General features: G+C 45.1%; 1 protein-coding gene across 1 annotated transcript in view; it reads left to right on the forward strand.

The window, feature by feature from the left end:
* The window catches only part of LOC139373880 (transmembrane protein 64-like), a 28,148-nt gene extending 7,407 nt beyond the window's left edge, over positions 1-20,741 (forward strand). Inside the window, exons 2-3 of the mRNA XM_071114976.1 lie at positions 16,124-16,279; positions 18,057-20,741. Of these exons, the coding sequence (XP_070971077.1) occupies positions 16,124-16,279; positions 18,057-18,245 (345 nt within the window). The 3' untranslated portion in view covers positions 18,246-20,741. The remainder of the gene's footprint in view (positions 1-16,123; positions 16,280-18,056) is intronic.
* Positions 20,742-25,550: the final 4,809 nt, after the last annotated feature.

Below are 25,550 nucleotides of genomic sequence, written 5' to 3' on the forward strand. Positions count from 1 at the left end.
TCAAGTAGTGGTGCCTCAGATCGCTGCGCCACTCGTTGTGACCGTCCCAAATGGCACCCTATTCATTACATAGTGTACTAACATGGGAATAGGGTACCGTTTGGGATGCTGGCTGAGTGAGTCGTATAGGATTGTAGCTTCCAACCAGTCAGCAGCAGGTCATACTTTTCAAAGTAGTGCACTATGTAGGAAATAGGATGCCATTTGGGACAGGGACACTGTGATGTTGGATTTGGAAGTTCCCTGTCCAAAAGGTTATCGCGTCCCATGAGTAGGAGTGCTGATATAGGATCAACCCCCCCCCCCCCATATAATCTTATGCACTGTAATCTAAAAGGTGTAACTGATTCCACTATCAGCACTCTGAGTCTATTTAAATACAGCTTCCATGGCTGGGAAGGGAAGGGGTTGAATTCCTTGCCAGCGTAGCCCGGAAATCTTTTCGATATCTCCAATTTCTTCTGGCAATTTTCACAGTAACTTCAGGATGTTTGGACTTTTTCCTTTTACATTTGGTTAACATTTTTTTTTTCAAGAGAGAATCATGATGAGTGGCCTTTTTTAGACCTAAAAATGCCTCCTGTCAGACCCTGTGGTCTGTGAACCGTACATGATGTACAAGACTACATCTTGTTGTCGCTGTTCTCCTTATAGTGTTGCTCGAACATATGGAGTGTCTAGATTGTGAAATACACTTTTTTTCACATTCATTTATTCAACATTTAAAAATATATATATTTAGATTTGTATTATTTTTAGGCATATTGCTCAAATATATACTCTTTATATACCCCTCAAACATGTCCAACTCCCACAGTGGGCCTACATAGAAATTGACATTATAGGTCATTATCCAATCATAGCCCTCCTTTAGGATTGCACATTCAGCAAATCATAAAGCAGTTCCCTTTTTGAAACCATTTTCACATTCACTGTGTTCGTTGTGCTCCTAAAATGGATCGTACCTCCTGAATTAGCAGATGGATCATACCTTCTGAATTAGCAGAGAGCGTATTGTAGATGGATCATACCTTCGGAATTAGCAGAGAGCGTATTGTAGATGGATCATACCTCCTGAATTAGCAGAGAGCCTCCAGTAGATGGATCATACCTCCTGAATTAGCAGAGAGCGTATTGTAGATGGATCATACCTCCTGAATTAGCAGAGAGCGTATTGTAGATGGATCATACCTCCTGAATTAGCAGAGAGCGTATTGTAGATGGATCATACCTCCTGAATTAGCAGAGAGCCTCCAGTAGATGGATCATACCTCCTGAATTAGCAGAGAGCGTATTGTAGATGGATCATACCTTCTGAATTAGCAGAGAGCCTCCAGTAGATGGATCATACCTCCTGAATTAGCAGAGAGCCTCCAGTAGATGGATCATACCTACTGAATTAGCAGAGAGCGTATTGTAGATGGATCATACCTCCTGAATTAGCAGAGAGCCTCCAGTAGATGGATCATACCTACTGAATTAGCAGAGAGCGTATTGTAGATGGATCATACCTACTGAATTAGCAGAGAGTGTATTGTATACTTCCGGCGCCGACAGAGATGGCCGCCTCGCTTCGCGTTCCTAGGAAACTATGCAGTTTTTTGTTTTTTTACGTGTTATTTCTTACATTAGTACCCCAGGTCATCTTAGGTTTCATTACATACAGTCGAGAAGAACTACTGAATATAAGATCAGCATCAACTCACCATCAGTACGACCAAGAATATGTTTTTCGCGACGCGGATCCTGTGTTCTGCCTTACAAACAGGACAAAGGAGTGGATCCTATGCAGCGACCCAAAAAAACGACTCCGAAAGAGAGGGAAACGAGGCGGTCTACTGGTCAGACTCCGGAGACGGGCACAGCGCGCACCACTCCCTAGCATTCTTCTTGCCAATGTCCAGTCTCTTGACAACAAGGTTGATGAAATCCGAGCAAGGGTAGCATTCCAGAGGGACATCAGAGACTGTAACGTTCTTTGCTTCACGGAAACGTGGCTTACTGGAGAGACGCAATCCGAAGCGGTGCAGCCAACAGGTTTCTCCACGCATCGCGCAGACAGGAAAAAACATCTTTCTGGTAAAAAGAGGGGCGGGGGCGTATGCCTTATGACTAACGTGACATGGTGCGATGAAAGAAACATACAGGAACTCAAATCCTTCTGTTCACCTGATTTAGAATTCCTCACAATCAAATGTAGACCGCATTATCTACCAAGAGAATTCTCTTCGATCATAATCACAGCCGTATATATCCCCCCCCAAGCAGACACATCGATGGCTCTGAACGAACTTTATTTAACTCTCTGCAAACTGGAAACAATTTATCCGGAGGCTGCATTCATTGTAGCTGGGGATTTTAACAAGGCTAATCTGAAAACAAGACTCCCCAAATTTTATCAGCATATCGATTGCGCAACCAGGGGAGGAAAGACCTTGGACCATTGTTACTCTAACTTCCGCGACGCATATAAGGCCCTGCCCCGCCCCCCTTTCGGAAAAGCTGACCACGACTCCATTTTGTTGATCCCTGCCTACAGACAGAAACTAAAACAAGAGGCTCCCACGCTAAGGTCTGTCCAACGCTGGTCCGACCAAGCTGACTCCACACTCCAAGACTGCTTCCATCACGTGGACTGGGAGATGTTTCGTATTGCGTCAGATAACAACATTGACGAATACGCTGATTCGGTGTGCGAGTTCATTAGAACGTGCGTTGAAGATGTCGTTCCCATAGCAACGATTAAAACATTCCCTAACCAGAAACCGTGGATTGATGGCAGCATTCGTGTGAAACTGAAAGCGCGAACCACTGCTTTTAATCAGGGCAAGGTGTCTGGTAACATGACCGAATACAAACAGTGCAGCTATTCCCTCCGCAAGGCTATCAAACAAGCTAAGCGCCAGTACAGAGACAAAGTAGAATCTCAATTCAACGGCTCAGACACAAGAGGCATGTGGCAGGGTCTACAGTCAATCACGGACTACAGGAAGAAACCCAGCCCAGTCACGGACCAGGATGTCTTGCTCCCAGGCAGACTAAATAACTTTTTTGCCCGCTTTGAGGACAATACAGTGCCACTGACACGGCCTGCAACGAAAACATGCGGTCTCTCCTTCACTGCAGCCGAGGTGAGTAAGACATTTAAACGTGTTAACCCTCGCAAGGCTGCAGGCCCAGATGGCATCCCCAGCCGCGCCCTCAGAGCATGCGCAGACCAGCTGGCCGGTGTGTTTACGGACATATTCAATCAATCCCTATACCAGTCTGCTGTTCCCACATGCTTCAAGAGGGCCACCATTGTTCCTGTTCCCAAGAAAGCTAAGGTAACTGAGCTAAATGACTACCGCCCCGTAGCACTCACATCCGTCATCATGAAGTGCTTTGAGAGACTAGTCAAGGACCATATCACCTCCACCCTACCTGACACCCTAGACCCACTCCAATTTGCTTACCGCCCAAATAGGTCCACAGACGATGCAATCTCAACCACACTGCACACTGCCCTAACCCATCTGGACAAGAGGAATACCTATGTGAGAATGCTGTTCATCGACTACAGCTCGGCATTCAACACCATAGTACCCTCCAAGCTCGTCATCAAGCTCGAGACCCTGGGTCTCGACCCCGCCCTGTGCAACTGGGTACTGGACTTCCTGACGGGCCGCCCCCAGGTGGTGAGGGTAGGCAACAACATCTCCTCCCCGCTGATCCTCAACACTGGGGCCCCACAAGGTTGCGTTCTGAGCCCTCTCCTGTACTCCCTGTTCACCCACGACTGCGTGGCCACGCACGCCTCCAACTCAATCATCAAGTTTGCGGACGACACAACAGTGGTAGGCTTGATTACCAACAACGATGAGACGGCCTACAGGGAGGAGGTGAGGGCCCTCGGAGTGTGGTGTCAGGAAAACAACCTCACACTCAACGTCAACAAAACTAAGGAGATGATTGTGGACTTCAGGAAACAGCAGAGGGAACACCCCCCTATCCACATCGATGGAACAGTAGTGGAGAGGGTAGCAAGTTTTAAGTTCCTCGGCATACACATCACAGACAAACTGAATTGGTCCACTCACACAGACAGCATCGTGAAGAAGGCGCAGCAGCGCCTCTTCAACCTCAGGAGGCTGAAGAAATTCGGCTTGTCACCAAAAGCACTCACAAACTTCTACAGATGCACAATCGAGAGCATCCTGGCGGGCTGTATCACCGCCTGGTATGGCAACTGCACCGCCCTCAACCGTAAGGCTCTCCAGAGGGTAGTGAGGTCTGCACAACGCATCACCGGGGGCAAACTACCTGCCCTCCAGGACACCTACACCACCCGATGTCACAGGAAGGCCATAAAGATCATCAAGGACATCAACCACCCGAGCCACTGCCTGTTCACCCCGCTATCATCCAGAAGGCGAGGTCAGTACAGGTGCATCAAAGCTGGGACCGAGAGACTGAAAAACAGCTTCTATCTCAAGGCCATCAGACTGTTAAACAGCCACCACTAACACTGAGTGGCTGCTGCCAACACACTGACACTGACTCAACTCCAGCCACTTTAATAATGGGAATTGATGGGAAATGATGTAAATATATCACTAGCCACTTTAAACAATGCTACCTTATATAAATGTTACTTACCCTACATTATTCATCTCATACGCATACGTATATACTGTACTCTATATCATCGACGGTATCCTTATGTAATACATGTATCACTAGCCACTTTATACTATACTATGCCACTTTGTTTACATACTCATCTCATTTGTACATACTGTACCCGATACCATCTACTGTATCTTGCCTATGCTGCTCTGTACCATCACTCATTCATATATCCTTATGTACATATTCTTTATCCCCTTACACTGTGTACAAGACAGTAGTTTGGAATTGTTAGTTAGATTACTTGTTATTACTGCATTGTCGGAACTAGAAGCACAAGCATTTCGCTACACTCGCATTAACATCTGCTAACCATGTGTATGTGACAAATAAAATTTGATTTGATTTGATTTGATTTGATTTGATTTGAGATGGATCATACCTACTGAATTAGCAGAGAGCGTATTGTAGATGGATCATACCTCCTGAATTAGCAGAGAGCCTCCAGTAGATGGATCATACCTACTGAATTAGCAGAGAGCGTATTGTAGATGGATCATACCTCCTGAATTAGCAGAGAGCGTATTGTAGATGGATCATACCTCCTGAATTAGCAGAGAGCGTATTGTAGATGGATCATACCTCCTGAATTAGCAGAGAGCGTATTGTAGATGGATCATACCTCCTGAATTAGCAGAGAGCGTATTGTAGATGGATCATACCTCCTGAATTAGCAGAGAGCCTCCAGTAGATGGATCATACCTCCTGAATTAGCAGAGAGCCTCCAGTAGATGGATCATACCTCCTGAATTAGCAGAGAGCCTATTGGAGATGGATCATACCTCCTGAATTAGCAGAGAGCCTCCAGTAGATGGATCATACCTCCTGAATTAGCAGATGGATCATACCTACTGAATTAGCAGCGAGCCTATTGGAGATGGATCATACCTCCTGAATTAGCAGAGAGCCTCCAGTAGATGGATCATACCTCCTGAATTAGCAGAGAGCCTCCAGTAGATGGATCATACCTCCTGAATTAGCAGAGAGCCTATTGGAGATGGATCATACCTCCTGAATTAGCAGAGAGCCTCCAGTAGATGGATCATACCTCCTGAATTAGCAGATGGATCATACCTACTGAATTAGCAGAGAGCCTATTGGAGATGGATCATACCTCCTGAATTAGCAGAGAGCCTCCAGTAGATGGATCATACCTCCTGAATTAGCAGAGAGCGTATTGTAGATGGATCATACCTCCTGAATTAGCAGAGAGCGTATTGTAGATGGATCATACCTCCTGAATTAGCAGAGAGCCTCCAGTAGATGGATCATACCTCCTGAATTAGCAGAGAGCCTCCAGTAGATGGATCATACCTCCTGAATTAGCAGAGAGCCTCCAGTAGATGGATCATACCTCCTGAATTAGCAGAGAGCGTATTGTAGATGGATCATACCTCCTGAATTAGCAGAGAGCCTCCAGTAGATGAATCATACCTCCTGAATTAGCAGAGAGCCTCCAGTAGATGGATCATACCTCCTGAATTAGCAGAGAGCCTCCAGTAGATGGATCATACCTCCTGAATTAGCAGAGAGCCTCCAGTAGATGGATCATACCTCCTGAATTAGCAGAGAGCCTCCAGTAGATGGATCATACCTCCTGAATTAGCAGAGAGCCTATTGGAGATGGATCATACCTCCTGAATTAGCAGAGAGCCTATTGGAGATGGATCATACCTCCTGAATTAGCAGAGAGCCTATTGGAGATGGATCATACCTTCTGAATTAGCAGAGAGCCTCCAGTAGATGGATCATACCTCCTGAATTAGCAGAGAGCCTCCAGTAGATGGATCATACCTCCTGAATTAGCAGAGAGCCTCCAGTAGATGGATCATACCTCCTGAATTAGCAGAGAGCCTCCAGTAGATGGATCATACCTCCTGAATTAGCAGAGAGCGTATTGTAGATGGATCATACCTCCTGAATTAGCAGAGAGCGTATTGTAGATGGATCATACCTCCTGAATTAGCAGAGAGCGTATTGTAGATGGATCATACCTCCTGAATTAGCAGAGAGCGTATTGTAGATGGATCATACCTCCTGAATTAGCAGAGAGCCTATTGTAGATGGATCATACCTCCTGAATTAGCAGAGAGCATATTGTAGATGGATCATACCTCCTGAATTAGCAGAGAGCGTATTGTAGATGGATCATACCTCCTGAATTAGCAGAGAGCCTCCAGTAGATGGATCATATCTCCTGAATTAGCAGAGAGCCTCCAGTAGATGGATCATACCTCCTGAATTAGCAGAGAGCCTCCAGTAGATGGATCATACCTCCTGAATTAGCAGAGAGCCTCCAGTAGATGGATCATACCTCCTGAATTAGCAGAGAGCCTCCAGTAGATGGATCATACCTCCTGAATTAGCAGAGAGCCTCCAGTAGATGGATCATACCTCCTGAATTAGCAGAGAGCCTCCAGTAGATGGATCATACCTCCTGAATTAGCAGAGAGCCTCCAGTAGATGGATCATACCTCCTGAATTAGCAGAGAGCCTATTGGAGATGGATCATACCTCCTGAATTAGCAGAGAGCCTCCAGTAGATGGATCATACCTCCTGAATTAGCAGATGGATCATACCTACTGAATTAGCAGAGAGCCTATTGGAGATGGATCATACCTCCTGAATTAGCAGAGAGCCTCCAGTAGATGGATCATACCTCCTGAATTAGCAGAGAGCGTATTGTAGATGGATCATACCTCCTGAATTAGCAGAGAGCGTATTGTAGATGGATCATACCTCCTGAATTAGCAGAGAGCCTCCAGTAGATGGATCATACCTCCTGAATTAGCAGAGAGCCTCCAGTAGATGGATCATACCTCCTGAATTAGCAGAGAGCCTCCAGTAGATGGATCATACCTCCTGAATTAGCAGAGAGCGTATTGTAGATGGATCATACCTCCTGAATTAGCAGAGAGCCTCCAGTAGATGGATCATACCTCCTGAATTAGCAGAGAGCCTCCAGTAGATGGATCATACCTCCTGAATTAGCAGAGAGCCTCCAGTAGATGGATCATACCTCCTGAATTAGCAGAGAGCCTCCAGTAGATGGATCATACCTCCTGAATTAGCAGAGAGCCTCCAGTAGATGGATCATACCTCCTGAATTAGCAGAGAGCCTATTGGAGATGGATCATACCTCCTGAATTAGCAGAGAGCCTATTGGAGATGGATCATACCTCCTGAATTAGCAGAGAGCCTATTGGAGATGGATCATACCTTCTGAATTAGCAGAGAGCCTCCAGTAGATGGATCATACCTCCTGAATTAGCAGAGAGCCTCCAGTAGATGGATCATACCTCCTGAATTAGCAGAGAGCCTCCAGTAGATGGATCATACCTCCTGAATTAGCAGAGAGCCTCCAGTAGATGGATCATACCTCCTGAATTAGCAGAGAGCGTATTGTAGATGGATCATACCTCCTGAATTAGCAGAGAGCCTCCAGTAGATGGATCATACCTCCTGAATTAGCAGAGAGCCTATTGGAGATATTCAATGTATATTATATTTATTATATTAAATATATATTTCTTAAAATGAACAAAATCCAAAAAGCGTACCTTTCTTTTGAGATATTGATAATTATGTTGAATAAATGAATGTGAGCACACTAAGGAGTATATTGACAACCGTGTTATCAATATCATGTACTGTACACAGATCATAGGGTCTTTCCAGGAGGCATGTATAAGTCTAAAATAACCACATTCATCATGATTTTCTCAATGATAATGGATAATGGATGTCAAACATCCTTCCTCCCAATGAAGTTTACCAGAACAAATTGAGATACCAAAAAACGAATATGGTCTATGCATGGAATCGCCCTTGGGGTGACGTTCTCTGTCTGTCCAAAGGTTACAATGCCCCTCCCGGGACAGGAGCCGAGCCGAGACGGCTCTTTGACCCTCCACACTGTTGAACAGACAGACGCTTCCAAATCACACCATTGTACAAGTAGCGGACACTTGTGATAAAGAATAAACGTTATTCCTCTTCGATGTTTGCTGATCTGATGGTTCTGGATAGGTATAATCAGAATATAGTGGTAAAGATTTCTTACAGATCAGCAAACATTTTAATTTATTTTATTTCACCTTTATTTAACCAGGTATTTATATATATATAACCCTAACCCTTTATTTAACCAGGTATTTATATATATAACCCTAACCCTTTATTTAACCAGGTATTTATATATATAACCCTTTATTTAACCAGGTATTTATATATATAACCCTAACCCTTTATTTAACCAGGTATTTATATATATAACCCTTTATTTAACCAGGTATTTATATATATAACCCTTTATTTAACCAGGTATTTATATATATAACCCTTTATTTAACCAGGTATTTATATATATAACCCTTTATTTAACCAGGTATTTATATATATAACCCTTTATTTAACCAGGTATTTATATATATAACCCTTTATTTAACCAGGTATTTATATATATAACCCTTTATTTAACCAGGTATTTATATATATAACCCTAACCCTTTATTTAACCAGGTATTTATATATATAACCCTTTATTTAACCAGGTATATATATATATAACCCTTTATTTAAACAGGTATTTATATATATAACCCTTTATTTAACCAGGAAGGCCAAGTTGAGAACAAGTTCTCATTTACAACTGCGACCCGGCCAAGATAAAGCAAAGCAGTGCGACACAAACAACAACACATGGAGTAAAACAAACATACAAAAAAATAAGTCTATATACAATGTGAGCAAATGAGTTAGGATAAGAGAGGTAAGGCAATAAATAGGCCATGGTGGTGAAGTAATTACAATATAGCAATTAAAACATTGGAATGGTAGATTGAAGGGAACAGGTTTATTATTGTCGGGAATCTGGAGGGTTGCTATCTTGTAGTAGACGCCTGCTGCTGGTTTGAACAATATAGACTACTAGTTAGTCATTAATTCAATCCCAGACAATTTAACCGGTTTACATTAGTCGCTAAGTGATAGATTGGCTTACAACTGAGCCAATTGTAGTGTATAGTTGATTTAGGAAGGTCTATCCTTGAGACACTTCTGTTAGTATACTAGAGATCTATCCTATATATGTCATTAGGGCTGGGCCTACTAGAGCTGGGCCTACTAGGGCTGGGCCTACTAGGGCTGGGCCTACTAGGGCTGGGCCTACTAGGCCTACTAGGGCTGGGGCTACTAGGGCTGGGCCTACTAGGGCCTAGTAGGGCTGGGCCTACTAGGGCTGGGCCTACTAGGCCTACTAGGGCTGGGCCTACTAGGGCTACTAGGGCTGGGCCTACTAGGGCTGGGCCTACTAGGGCTACTAGGGCTGGGCCTACTAGGGCTACTAGGGCTGGGCCCACTAGGGCTACTAGGGCTGGGCCTACTAGGGCTACTAGGGCTGGGCCCACTAGGGCTACTAGGGCTGGGCCTACTAGGGCTACTAGGGCTGGGCCCACTAGGCCTACTAGGGCTGGGCCTACTAGGGCTACTAGGGCTGGGCCTACTAGGGCTGGGCCTACTAGGGCTGGGCCTACTAGGGCTACTAGGGCTGGGCCCACTAGGGCTACTAGGGCTGGGCCTACTAGGGCTGGGCCTACTAAATGTGCACATTTGAAGCTAAACTTTCTGATTGGTTGCGTCAGTCATATTGTGTAAAATGCTAGTTTTATGCTAGTGGTTGTATTAACTTGGGATCTATCGCATCCCACAACTGTCTTAGCCTATGTTTGGAAATATTTATTTTGCGAAACAGAATAGAATAGGTTGACTTTTGCACTATGGGGGATAGTAGATTGAGATAGGCTGGTGTTTTTGCTGTTCGTTAGGCCTACTCATCTAGTTGGCTGACAAAAAGTAAATGTGGACAGTTGTTCCAATATCTTCAGTATGCACCTCGGAATTGGATGAGGATCGTCCTCTATTTAGCAGTCGTATGGCCTGGTGTTAGAAGCTGTTTAACTCACTATTTAGCAGTCGTATGGCCTGGTGTTAGAAGCTGTTTAACTCACTATTTAGCAGTCGTATGGCCTGGTGTTAGAAGCTGTTTAACTCACTATTTAGCAGTCGTATGGCCTGGTGTTAGAAGCTGTTTAACTCACTATTTAGCAGTCGTATGGCCTGGTGTTAGAAGCTGTTTAACTCACTATTTAGCAGTCGTATGGCCTGGTGATAGAAGCTGTTTAACTCACTATTTAGCAGTCGTATGGCCTGGTGTTAGAAGCTGTTTAACTCACTATTTAGCAGTCGTATGGCCTGGTGTTAGAAGCTGTTTACTCACTATTTAGCAGTCGTATGGCCTGGTGATAGAAGCTGTTTAACTCACTATTTAGCAGTCGTATGGCCTGGTGTTAGAGGCTGTTTAACTCACTATTTAGCAGTCGTATGGCCTGGTGTTAGAAGCTGTTTAACTCACTATTTAGCAGTCGTATGGCCTGGTGTTAGAAGCTGTTTATCTCACTATTTAGCAGTCGTATGGCCTGGTGTTAGAAGCTGTTTAACTCACTATTTAGCAGTCGTATGGCCTGGTGTTAGAAGCTGTTTACTCACTATTTAGCAGTCATATGGCCTGGTGTTAGAAGCTGTTTAACTCACTATTTAGCAGTCGTATGGCCTGGTGTTAGAAGCTGTTTAACTCACTATTTAGCAGTCGTATGGCCTGGTGTTAGAAGCTGTTTACTCACTATTTAGCAGTCATATGGCCTGGTGTTAGAAGCTGTTTAACTCACTATTTAGCAGTCATATGGCCTGGTGTTAGAAGCTGTTTAACTCACTATTTAGCAGTCGTATGGCCTGGTGTTAGAAGCTGTTTATCTCACTATTTAGCAGTCGTATGGCCTGGTGTTAGAAGCTGTTTAACTCACTATTTAGCAGTCGTATGGCCTGGTGATAGAAGCTGTTTAACTCACTATTTAGCAGTCGTATGGCCTGGTGTTAGAAGCTGTTTAACTCACTATTTAGCAGTCGTATGGCCTGGTGTTAGAAGCTGTTTAACTCACTATTTAGCAGTCGTATGGCCTGGTGATAGAAGCTGTTTAACTCACTATTTAGCAGTCGTATGGCCTGGTGTTAGAAGCTGTTTAACTCACTATTTAGCAGTCGTATGGCCTGGTGTTAGAAGCTGTTTAACTCACTATTTAGCAGTCGTATGGCCTGGTGTTAGAAGCTGTTTAACTCACTATTTAGCAGTCGTATGGCCTGGTGTTAGAAGCTGTTTATCTCACTATTTAGCAGTCGTATGGCCTGGTGTTAGAAGCTGTTTAACTCACTATTTAGCAGTCGTATGGCCTGGTGTTAGAAGCTGTTTACTCACTATTTAGCAGTCATATGGCCTGGTGTTAGAAGCTGTTTAACTCACTATTTAGCAGTCGTATGGCCTGGTGTTAGAAGCTGTTTAACTCACTATTTAGCAGTCGTATGGCCTGGTGTTAGAAGCTGTTTACTCACTATTTAGCAGTCATATGGCCTGGTGTTAGAAGCTGTTTAACTCACTATTTAGCAGTCATATGGCCTGGTGTTAGAAGCTGTTTAACTCACTATTTAGCAGTCGTATGGCCTGGTGTTAGAAGCTGTTTATCTCACTATTTAGCAGTCGTATGGCCTGGTGTTAGAAGCTGTTTAACTCACTATTTAGCAGTCGTATGGCCTGGTGATAGAAGCTGTTTAACTCACTATTTAGCAGTCGTATGGCCTGGTGTTAGAAGCTGTTTAACTCACTATTTAGCAGTCGTATGGCCTGGTGTTAGAAGCTGTTTAACTCACTATTTAGCAGTCGTATGGCCTGGTGATAGAAGCTGTTTAACTCACTATTTAGCAGTCGTATGGCCTGGTGTTAGAAGCTGTTTATCTCACTATTTAGCAGTCGTATGGCCTGGTGTTAGAAGCTGTTTATCTCACTATTTAGCAGTCGTATGGCCTGGTGTTAGAAGCTGTTTAACTCACTATTTAGCAGTCGTATGGCCTGGTGTTAGAAGCTGTTTAACTCACTATTTAGCAGTCATATGGCCTGGTGTTAGAGGCTGTTTAACTCACTATTTAGCAGTCGTATGGCCTGGTGTTAGAAGCTGTTTAACTCACTATTTAGCAGTCGTATGGCCTGGTGTTAGAAGCTGTTTATCTCACTATTTAGCAGTCGTATGGCCTGGTGTTAGAAGCTGTTTATCTCACTATTTAGCAGTCGTATGGCCTGGTGTTAGAAGCTGTTTAACTCACTATTTAGCAGTCGTATGGCCTGGTGTTAGAAGCTGTTTATCTCACTATTTAGCAGTCGTATGGCCTGGTGTTAGAAGCTGTTTATCTCACTATTTAGCAGTCGTATGGCCTGGTGTTAGAAGCTGTTCAAGGTCCTGTTGGTTACAGACTGTTGGTTACAGACTGTTGGTTACGTTCTGTTGGTTACAGTCTGTTGGTTACAGACGGTTGGTTACAGACGGTTGGTTACAGACGGTTGGTTACAGACGGTTGGTTACAGACGGTTGGTTACAGTCTGTTGGTTACAGTCTGTTGGTTACAGTCTGTTGGTTACAGTCTGTTGGTTACAGTCTGTTGGTTACAGTCTGTTGGTTACAGACTGTTGGTTACAGACTGTTGGTTACAGTCTGTTGGTTACAGACTGTTGGTTACAGACTGTTGGTTACAGACAAGGTGCATCAGTCCAGCTTGCTGTGTGAAAAGAGAGAACAGTTTATGACTTGGGAGGCTGGAGTCTTTGACAATTTTTAGGGCCTTCCTCTGACACCGCCTGGTATAGAGGTCCTGGTTGGCAGGAAGCTCGGCTCCAGTGATGCACTGGGCCGTACGCACTACCCTCTGTAGCGCCTTGCGTTGTCATTGAATCATTGCTCTCTCAGGCACACCAGATGTTAGGTCTAGGATGGGTACATTGTTCTGATAGGCTGATCAGATATGATCTACTGAACGAGCCTATCAGGAACGTGCGTTACGCCAACACAAAGGGGATGCCGCCGTAAGTGTCAAATTGTGAACGAGAGACTGATGTAGTGTGTACAGCCTGCGCAAAAAAAAAAACTAAGCAGAGCTCATACCTTTTTTAAGACACTTTTTCTCTTCAAATCATCATTAGTCGTATCATGCAGCCTTACAATGTATTGACCATCAACCTTTGTTCAATCGTATCTTTCATGCTAACAAATAACGCCACGGAATACTAAGCCAATCTAGTCTGCTAAATGAACTAGTGTAGCCCACAGCCATATGGCACAGCCAGATCAGGACCTAACATCAGGACAACTCAGAGTATGTAGCCCACAGCCATATGGCACAGCCAGATCAGGACCTAACATCAGGACAACTCAGAGTATGTAGCCCACAGCCATATGGCACAGCCAGATCAGGACCTAACATCAGGACAACTCAGAGTATGTAGCCCACAGCCATATGGCACAGCCAGATCAGGACCTAACATCAGGACAACTCAGAGTATGTAGCCCACAGCCATATGGCACAGCCAGATCAGGACCTAACATCAGGACAACTCAGAGTATGTAGCCCACAGCCATATGGCACAGCCAGATCAGGACCTAACATCAGGACAACTCAGAGTATGTAGCCCACAGCCATATGGCACAGCCAGATCAGGACCTAACATCAGGACAACTCAGAGTATGTAGCCCACAGCCATATGGCACAGCCAGATCAGGACCTAACATAAGAACAACTCAGAGTATGTAGCCCACAGCCATATGGCACAGCCAGATCAGGACCTAACATAAGAACAACTCAGAGTATGTAGCCCACAGCCATATGGCACAGCCAGATCAGGACCTAACATAAGAACAACTCAGAGTATGTAGCCCACAGCCATATGGCACAGCCAGATCAGGACCTAACATAAGAACAACTCAGAGTATGTAGCCCACAGCCATATGGCACAGCCAGATCAGGACCTAACATAAGAACAACTCAGAGTATGTAGCCCACAGCCATATGGCACAGCCAGATCAGGACCTAACATAAGAACAACTCAGAGTATGTAGCCCACAGCCATATGGCACAGCCAGATCAGGACCTAACATAAGAACAACTCAGAGTATGTAGCCCACAGCCATATGGCACAGCCAGATCAGGACCTAACATAAGAACAACTCAGAGTATGTAGCCCACAGCCATATGGCACAGCCAGATCAGGACCTAACATAAGAACAACTCAGAGTATGTAGCCCACAGCCATATGGCACAGCCAGATCAGGACCTAACATCAGGACAACTCAGAGTATGTAGCCCACAGCCATATGGCACAGCCAGATCAGGACCTAACATAAGAACAACTCAGAGTATGTAGCCCACAGCCATATGGCACAGCCAGATCAGGACCTAACATAAGAACAACTCAGAGTATGTAGCCCACAGCCATATGGCACAGCCAGATCAGGACCTAACATAAGAACAACTCAGAGTATGTAGCCCACAGCCATATGGCACAGCCAGATCAGGACCTAACATAAGAACAACTCAGAGTATGTAGCCCACAGCCATATGGCACAGCCAGATCAGGACCTAACATAAGAACAACTCAGAGTATGTAGCCCACAGCCATATGGCACAGCCAGATCAGGACCTAACATAAGAACAACTCAGAGTATGTAGCCCACAGCCATATGGCACAGCCAGATCAGGACCTAACATAAGAACAACTCAGAGTATGCTATTCTGTTCTTCTGAAATAGAATACATTTTCTTCATATCATGTTTCTTTAGACCGGTCTAAAATAAATAATGGATTTATTGTGATGGTGTAGACTATATTACATGGAGTTATTCGACTTATTAAAATGTAGATGTTCCAAAGGTCTGTATCAATGGCTTGTAGGCTGTGTGTGGAAGCCAGGAAATGCTAAATGTGTTTTATGTTAATTAACGGTCAATTACCCTGAGACCGACCAGTTATTTGCTTGACAATCACCGGCTGACTAAATCTTGTGACCTCCACAGCCCTACCCCTCCCCACCAATATCTGCTAGGCTCGGGAACAGTCAGCATAATACCTGCAGTCTGTCTGTACCAAGGTCATTTCATCAGTCCTGGGATGTTCCAGGCCAAGGAGACTGAAACACCGTTCTATAGAGTAATGTAGTGATACGAAACAAGAGACTGAGCTAGGTGGAACTGTAAGATTCAATAATCTACGCCAGCCTGGCGCTTTAAACTTGTTAACTTTTTTATTTTTATTTTTTAGATTAGTTAAGAGAAACGTGACACCACTTAGAGGTTATAGCTATTCACTAATCTGTGAGAGAAATGATCAATCTCTGAAATAAAGGTCGAAAAATACAGATGTCTTCGCTGTATCTTTCACGTTTTTAATATCTGAGATTGATTGTTTCCTCTACAGACTAGCGTCTGGTCCAAGTGGTGTACTTCGCCATGAAGCTGGCTACAGAAACAGGAAGTAGGCCGTTCTGGCCGGGACAAGACTCACTTTGAAACACTTCCTTTCAGATCACAGACGTGTCGTTGCCAAACTACCTGGTGGCGTCGTCAGTCGGCCTGCTGCCCACACAGCTCCTAAACTCCTACCTGGGCACCACGCTGCGCACCATGGAGGACGTCATCGCAGAACAGAGCATCAGCGGATACCTGGTCTTCAGTCTACAGGTGAGTCAGAGGATACCTTGTCTACAGGTGAGTCAGCGGATACCTTGTCTTCAGTCTACAGGTGAGTCAGAGGATACCTGGTCTTCAGTCTACAGGTGAGTCAGAGGATACCTGGTCTTCAGTCTACAGGTGAGTCAGAGGATACCTGGTCTTCAGTGTACAGGTGAGTCAGAGGATACCTGGTCTTCAGTCTACAGGTGAGTCAGGATACCTGGTCTTCAGTCTACAGGTGAGTCAGAGGATACCTGGTCTTCAGTCTACAGGTGAGTCAGCGGATACCTTGTCTTCAGTCTACAGGTGAGTCAGAGGATAGCTGGTCTTCAGTCTACAGGTGAGTCAGAGGATACCTGGTCTTCAGTCTACAGGTGAGTCAGAGGATACCTTGTCTTCAGTCTACAGGTGAGTCAGAGGATACCTGGTCTTCAGTCTACAGGTGAGTCAGAGGATACCTTGTCTACAGGTGAGTCAGCGGATACCTGGTCTACAGGTGAGTCAGAGGATACCTTGTCTTCAGTCTACAGGTGAGTCAGAACAGAGCATCAGCGGATACCTTGTCTACAGGTGAGTCAGAGGATACCTGGTCTACAGGTGAGTCAGAGGATACCTTGTCTTCAGTCTACAGGTGAACCAGCAGCAGGGGTCAGCGGATACCTTGTCTTCAGTCTACAGGTGATTCAGAGGATACCTGGTCTACAGGTAAGTCAGAGGATACCTTGTCTTCAGTCTACAGGTGAGTCAGAACAGAGCATCAGCGGATACCTTGTCTTCAGTCTACAGGTGAGTCAGAGGATACCTTGTCTACAGGTGAGTCAGCGGATACCTGGTCTACAGGTGAGTCAGAGGATACCTTGTCTTCAGTCTACAGGTGAGTCAGAACAGAGCATCAGCGGATACCTTGTCTACAGGTGAGTCAGAGGATACCTGGTCTACAGGTGAGTCAGAGGATACCTTGTCTTCAGTCTACAGGTGAACCAGCAGCAGGGGTCAGCGGTTACCTTGTCTACAGGTGAACCAGCAGCAGGGGTCTGTCCCTAGGGGGCTGTTAAACCTCGTCCTGGACTGTAGACTCTAGATATTATCAATTGAAAGTGCTTCTTTGTCCAGGACCAGGCTTAATCTGTGTCCTGAAAACTGTCCCTAAAAGTTTTTTATTTGTTCTAGTTCATGCCGTTTCAAACCTGTGCTTTTTTTTGTAGAATGCCAGTCTTTTTGTAGAATGCCAGTCCTTGGTTCTTCAGGTCAGACACACCTTTTTGTGTGTGTATATATATATATATATTTTTTTTTAAATATTTATTTATTTATTTATTTTTTCATTCCATGAAGCGCAACATGTTCCTCAGCACATAAACCTGTATGGTTCTAAAACTGTATGGTTCTAAAACTGTATGGTCCTAAAACTGTATGGTTCTAAAACTGTATGGTTCTAAAACTGTATGGTCCTAAAACTGTGGATCTTTATTTATTTTATTTTACCAGGTAAGTTGACTGAGAACACATTCTCATTTACAGCAACGACCTGGGGAATAGTTACAGGGGAGAGGAGGGGGATGAATGGGCCAATTTGGAAGCTGGGGATGATTAGGTGACGATGATGGTATGAAGGCCAGATTGGGAATTTAGCCAGGACACCAGGGTTAACACCCCTACTCTGACGATAAGTGCCATGGGATCTTTAGTGACCACAGAGTCAGGTCACCCGTTTAACGTCCCTTCTAGACACTGTGGTCCTAAACATTATGGATCTATAACACGGTTCTGTTTCCCTCTCTCTCAGATCATCATCAGTATAGGTCTGATGTTCTACGTGGTCCATCGGGCCCAGGTGGAGCTGAATGCGGCCATCGCTGCCTGTCAGATGGAGCTGAAGACATCACACATGAACGGCACTTCCACCAATCACAGCGGCTTCACCTACTGCAGCAAGAGGGCGTCGGCCGGGGGTGGGATCATCAACGTGGTCTGATTAATGTCTCAAAACCCTGATTGGACACGAGCAAATGGGATCAAAATGAACACTGATTGGCCGGTAGAGCAGATCTGATATCTTCCACGACGAGGAGGACCTACCAAATAGCGACGCTGATTGTGTGAATCTATGAGGCTTGTAGCTGCAGCTGAGGGCTGCCAGGTGTTTAGTAGTCAGGTACAGTGGTGTTGTCATCACAGACTTAGCTACAACCTGAACACTCTATGCAGCACAGCTCACCATTCAGATCTCAATGAGACCAAGGGCTTCTCTTCTTCAGTGTGGGACCAGGGGCTAAGGGCTTCTCCTCTACAGCGTGGGACCAGGGGCTAAGGGCTTCTCTTCTACAGTGTGGGACCAGGGGCTAAGGGCTTCTCTTCTACAGTGTGGGACCAGGGGCTAAGGGCTTCTCTTCTACAGTGTGGGACCAGGGGCTAAGGGCTTCTCTTCTACAGTGTGAGACCAGGGGCTAAGGGCTTCTCTTCTACAGTGTGGGACCAGGGGCTAAGGGCTTCTCTTCTACAGTGTGGAACCAGGGGCTAAGGGCTTCTCTTCTACAGTGTGGGACCAGGGGCTAAGGGCTTCTCCTCTATAGTGTGGGACCAGGGGCTAAGGGCTCCTCTTCTACAGTGTGGGACCAGGGGCTAAGGGCTTCTCCTCTATAGTGTGGGACCAGGGGCTAAGGGCTTCTCTTCTACAGTGGGAGACCAGGGGCTAAGGGCTTCTCCTCTACAGTGTGGGACCAGGGGCTAAGGGCTTCTCCTCTACAGTGTGGGACCAGGTGCTAAGGGCTTCTCCTCTTCAGCGTGGGACCAGGGTGCTATGCTCTATGTTGACCTCATTTATAATGATGTCAAAAGGAAGAAATGGTTTAGCATACACTAGGAGGCCTTTTTTCTATTGGTTCGTTTTTTTGTTTTTCTCTCACCATAAGAAGCAGTACGCCAACGTGTTGATCCTGCTCTGTTAGTGGGGTAGAGGCTTACGGAACCATACGTCATCGTTACGTATGGTTTAATGATGACGTAATGATGACGTATGGCTTAATGATGACGTAATGATGACGTATGGCTTAATGATGACGTAATGATGACATAAGGCTTAATGATGACGTATTGCTTGATGACGTATGGCTTAATGATGACATAAGGCTTAATGATGACATAAGGCTTAATGATGAGGTATGGCTTAATGATGACGAATGGCTTAATGATGACATAAGGCTTAATGATGACGTATGGCTTAATGATGACATAAGGCTTAATGATGACGTATGGCTTAATGATGATGTATGGCTCAATGATGACGTATGGCTTAATGATGACATAAGGCTTAATGATGACGTAATGATGACGTATGGCTTAATGATGACATATGGCTTAATGATGACGTAATGATGACGTATGGCTTAATGATGACGTGATGATGACGTATGGCTTAATGATGACGTATGGCTTAATGACCAAAGCTGAGGGGGGTCACTACAACAGAGGCACAACCTGGCTGGTCACAAATGGCCCCCTATTCAATATGCACTACTGTAGAGCCCTATGGTTCCTGGTCAAAAGTAGTGCGCTATATAGGAAATCCCTGTCTGCCTGTCAGATGTACAATATGCTAATAATATGTGTGTAAAGTAGGAGGAGTTTGTTGTGTTCTGTTTCTATGTTCCATCCAAACTTCCCATGCAAATGATAGCTGTTTTAGTTACCAACCATTTTGGTGGGGTTAATTCATTTGTTTTTTAAATAATTTTTTGCATTTTTTTTTATCTTGATTTGCAAAATAGTTAAGGGCATTATTTGGATAGGTTTATCAGTCTGTAGTTGAATTCTGTTTAATTGTGCCTTATTGCTTAGAATAGAGATGTTGGTGTTACCGAGCTAGGAGTGCTGGAGTTCATTGGGTACCAAACGGGGAGGGACTAAACTTGTGCAGAAGTTTGAGAAATGTGATGACGGGACTATATTGATATTAACGGGCAGAATCATAACTTGTCCAATAAGAAACAATTGTTTTCACGGGAGCAGGTCCGCTTTGGCCGAAGGGAACAAATCAAATCAAATCAAATGTATTTATATAGCCCTTCGTACATCAGCTGATATCTCAAAGTGCTGTACAGAAACCCAGCCTAAAACCCCAAACAGCAAGACATGCAGGTGTAGAAGCACGGTGGCTAGGAAAAACTCCCTAGAAAGGCCAAAACCTAGGAAGAAACCTAGAGAGGAACCAGGCTATGTGGGGTGGCAAGTCCTCTTCTGGCTGTGCCGGGTGGAGATTATAACAGAACATGGCCAAGATGTTCAAATGTTCATAAATTACCAGCATGGTCGAATAATAATAAGGCAGAAGAGTTGAAACTGGAACAGCAGCACGGTCAGGTGGACTGGGGACAGCAAGGAGTCATCATGTCAGGTAGTCCCTGGGGCATGGTCCTAGGGCTCAGGTCCTCCAAGAGAGAGAGAGAGAGAGAGAGAGAGAGAGAGAAAGAAAGAGAGAAGGAGAGAATTAGAGAACGCACACTTAGATTCACACAGGACACCGAATAGGACAGGAGAAGTACTCCAGATATAACAAACTGACCCTAGCCCCCCGACACATAAACTACTGCAGCATAAATACTGGAGGCTGAGACAGGAGGGGTCAGGAGACACTGTGGCCCCATCCGATGATACCCCCGGACAGGGCCAAACAGGAAGGATATAACCCCACCCACTTTGCCAAAGCACAGCCCCCACACCACTAGAGGGATATCTTCAACCACCAACTTACCATCCTGAGACAAGGCTGTGTATAGCCCACAAAGATCTCCGCCATGGCACAACCCAAGGGGGGGCGCCAACCGAGACAGGATGACCGCATCAGTGAATCAACCCACTCAGGTGACGCACCCCTTCCAGGGACGGCATGAGAGAGCCCCAGTAAGCCAGTGACTCAGCCCCTGTAATAGGGTTAGAGGCAGAGAATCCCAGTGGAAAGAGGGGAACCGGACAGGCAGAGACAGCAAGGAAGGTTCGTTGCTCCAGAGCCTTTCCGTTCACCTTCCCACTCCTGGGCCAGACTGCACTCAATCATATGACCCACTGAAGAGATGAGTCTTCAGTAAAGATTTAAAGGTTGAGACCGAGTTTGCGTCTCTGACATGGGTAGGCAGACCGTTCCATAAAAATGGAGCTCTATAGGAGAAAGCCCTGCCTCCAGCTGTTTGTTTTAGAAATTCTAGGGACAATTAGGAGGCCTGCATCTTGTGACCGTAGCGTACGTGTAGGTATGTATGACAGGACCAAATCAGAGAGATGGGTAGGAGCAAGCCCATGTAATGCTTTGTAGGTTTGCAGTAAAACCTTGAAATCAGCCCTTGCTTTGACAGGAAGCCAGTGTAGAGAGGCTAGCACTGGAGTAATATGATCAAATGTTTTGGTTCTAGTCAGGATTCTAGCAGCCGTATTTAGCACTAACTGAAGTTTATTTAGTGCTTTATCCGGGTAGCCGGAAAGTAGAGCATTGCAGTAGTCTAACCTAGAAGTGACAAAAGCATGGATTAATTTTTCTGCATCATTTTTGGACAGAAAGTTTCTGATTTTTGCAATGTTACGTAGATGGAAAAAAGCTGTCCTTGAAATGGTCTTGATATGTTCTTCAAACAGGTCGGCTTTGGCCTGGCTGGCCAATTGGAGCAGGTCGGCTTTGGCCTGGCTGGCCGACGGGAGCTGGTCGGCTTTGGCCTGGCTGGCCGACAGGAGCAGGTAGGCTTTGGCCTGGCTGGCCGAATGGAGCAGGTCGGCTTTGGCCTGGCTGGCCGACGGGAGCAGGTCGGCTTTGGCCTGTTCTGTCTGTCAGTTGATCATTTTAGCGGCTCTGCAGTTCTAACAGGAACAGATGGAAAGGAGAGACATTCTCAGCAGGAGATGTTGTAATGTTCTGCTAAGGAACCCTGAGTACAGCATGGTCTGATTTACTGTAGGCTAGCTAGCTTCTGATTTACTGTAGGCTAGCTAGCTTCTGATTTACTGTAGGCTAGCTAGCTTCTGATTTACTGTAGGCTAGCTAGCTTCTGATTTACTGTAGGCTAGCTAGCTTAACCATTCTGATTTACTGTAGAAAACAATGTTCTATTGTGAGGATAGCTGTAGATTAGCCTGGCTACAGATCTGTTCAACTGTACACTTCGCCCTAATAAAAAAACTATTTTCTACTGTGAGTAAAAAGGAAAGCCGTTTAAGTCTCCAGTCTGCTTCAGAAAATCCTACAACTATTTATTAACGTTCTCCTTGCATCCACCAAACCCTGATTCGTCCGTCGGGCTGACAAATGGTGAAGCACGAAACATCACTCTTAATTAAGAAAGCGTTTCCACTGCTCCAGAGTCCAATGGGGGCTTTATACCACTTCAGCCGACGCTTGTCATTGCGCATGGTGATCTTAGGCTTGTGTGCGGCTCCTCTGCCATGGAAACCCATTTCATGAAGGTCTTGACGAACAGTTCTTGTGCTGATGTTGCTTCCAGAGGCAGTTTGGAACTCTGTAGCGAGTGTTGCAACCAAGGATAGACTATTTTTCAGCACTCTGTGAGCTTGTGTGGCCAACCACTTCGCAGCTGAGCCGTTTTTTTTCTTCTCCTAGACGTTTCCACTTCACAGTAACAGCACTTACAGTTGACCGGGGGAAGCTGTAGCAGGGCTTAAATTTGACGAACTGACTTGTTGGAAAGGTGGCATCATGACGGTGCCACATTGAAAGTAACTGAGCTCTTCAGTAAAGGCCATTCTACTGGCAATGTTTGTCTATGGAGATTGCATGGCGGTGTGCTGGGTTTTGTACACCTGTCTGCAACGGGTGTGGCTGAAATAGCCGAATCCATACATTTTTTGGAGGGGGTGTCCACATACTTTCATAAATATAGTGTACATGAATCTAGAACTCCAGATTCCAGCTGTTTTTAAATCACTAGTATGTAAAATCAAACATGACGATGAATGTGATCACTTTATTCTATGGACTTGAATATTCTTATTGTGGTGATGCTGCTGCTTTGATGGTAAAGGTCTAGTAGAGGATACTGGCTTCTACCAAACATCATCTGGTCTAGTTTGGTCTTCGCTTTGTTCCCATGCCTGAAATCTCTCTTCCCATAGCCTGGTCCCAGACCGGTTTCTCTTGTCCTGCCAAAATGACTATAAGGTGTCGGCTTGGCTCCACCACAAACCCATCTGACAACAGGTTCCATCTTATTCCATCTTTTCTCATTCTTCTTCTCTGGTTTTGGAAGCAGCATAGAGTGCACACCAACACATTCCATGCTGTCTGTCAGTTGGTTCTTCTTCTCTGGTTTTAGAAGCAGAGTAGAGTATACACCAACACATTCCATGCTGTCTGTCAGTTGGTTCTTCTTCTCTGGTTTTAGAAGCAGCATAGAGTGTACACCAACACATTCCATGCTGTCTGTCAGTTGGTTCTTCTTCTCTGGTTTTAGAAGCAGAATAGAGTATACACCAACACATTCCATGCTGTCTGTCAGTTGGTTCTTCTTCTCTGGTTTTGGAAGCAGAGTAGAGTATACACCAACACATTCCATGCTGTCTGTCAGTTGGTTCTTCTTCTCTGGTTTTGGAAACAGAGTAGAGTATACACCAACACATTCCATGCTGTCTGTCAGTTGGTTCTTCTTCTCTGGTTTTGGAAGCAGAGTAGAGTATACACCTACACATTCCATGCTGTCTGTCAGTTGGTTCTTCTTCTCTGGTTTTGGAAGCAGCATAGAGTGTACACCAACACATTCCATGCTGTCTGTCAGTTGGTTCTTCTTCTCTGGTTTTGGAAGCAGCATAGAGTGCACACCAACACATTACATGCTGTCTGTCAGTTGGTTCTTCTTCTCTGGTTTTGGAAGCAGAGTAGAGTATACACCAACACATTCCATGCTGTCTGTCAGTTGGTTCTTCTTCTCTGGTTTTGGAAGCAGAGTAGAGTATACACCAACACATTCCATGCTGTCTGTCAGTTGGTTCTTCTTCTCTGGTTTTGGAAGCAGCATAGAGTGTACACCAACACATTCCATGCTGTCTGTCAGTTGGTTCTTCTTCTCTGGTTTTGGAAGCAGCATAGAGTGCACACCAACACATTCCATGCTGTCTGTCAGTTGGTTCTTCTTCTCTGGTTTTGGAAGCAGCATAGAGTGTACACCAACACATTCCATGCTGTCTGTCAGTTGGTTCTTCTTCTCTGGTTTTGGAAGCAGAGTAGAGTATACACCAACACATTCCATGCTGTCTGTCAGTTGGTTCTTCTTCTCTGGTTTTGGAAGCAGCATAGAGTGCACACCAACACATTCCATGCTGTCTGTCAGTTGGTTCTTCTTCTCTGGTTTTGGAAGCAGAGTAGAGTATACACCAACACATTCCATGCTGTCTGTCAGTTGGTTCTTCTTCTCTGGTTTTGGAAGCAGCATAGAGTGCACACCAACACATTCCATTCTGTCTGTCAGTTGGTTCTTCTTCTCTGGTTTTGGAAGCAGCATAGAGTGCACACCAACACATTCCATGCTGTCTGTCAGTTGGTTCTTCTTCTCTGGTTTTGGAAGCAGCATAGAGTGTACACCAACACATTCCATGCTGTCTGTCAGTTGGTTCTTCTTCTCTGGTTTTGGAAGCAGCATAGAGTGCACACCAACACATTCCATGCTGTCTGTCAGTTGGTTCTTCTTCTCTGGTTTTGGAAGCAGCATAGAGTGCACACCAACACATTCCATGCTGTCTGTCAGTTGGTTCTTCTTCTCTGGTTTTGGAAGCAGAGTAGAGTGCACATCAACACATTCCATGCTGTCTGTCAGTTGGTTCTTCTTCTCTGGTTTTGGAAGCAGCATAGAGTGCACACCAACACATTCCATGCTGTCTGTCAGTTGGTTCTTCTTCTCTGGTTTTGGAAGCAGCATAGAGTGCACACCAACACATTCCATGCTGTCTGTCAGTTGGTTCTTCTTCTCTGGTTTTGGAAGCAGAGTAGAGTATACACCTACACATTCCATGCTGTCTGTCAGTTGGTTCTTCTTCTCTGGTTTTAGAAGCAGCATAGAGTATACACCAACACATTCCATGCTGTCTGTCAGTTGGTTCTTCTTCTCTGGTTTTAGAAGCAGAATAGAGTATACACCAACACATTCCATGCTGTCTGTCAGTTGGTTCTTCTTCTCTGGTTTTGGAAGCAGCATAGAGTGCACATCAACACATTCCATGCTGTCTGTCAGTTGGTTCTTCTTCTCTGGTTTTGGAAGCAGCATAGAGTGCACATCAACACATTCCATGC

Source organism: Oncorhynchus clarkii, chromosome 18 (assembly GCF_045791955.1).
Source record: "Oncorhynchus clarkii lewisi isolate Uvic-CL-2024 chromosome 18, UVic_Ocla_1.0, whole genome shotgun sequence".
NCBI classification, from domain to species: Eukaryota; Metazoa; Chordata; class Actinopteri; order Salmoniformes; family Salmonidae; genus Oncorhynchus; species Oncorhynchus clarkii.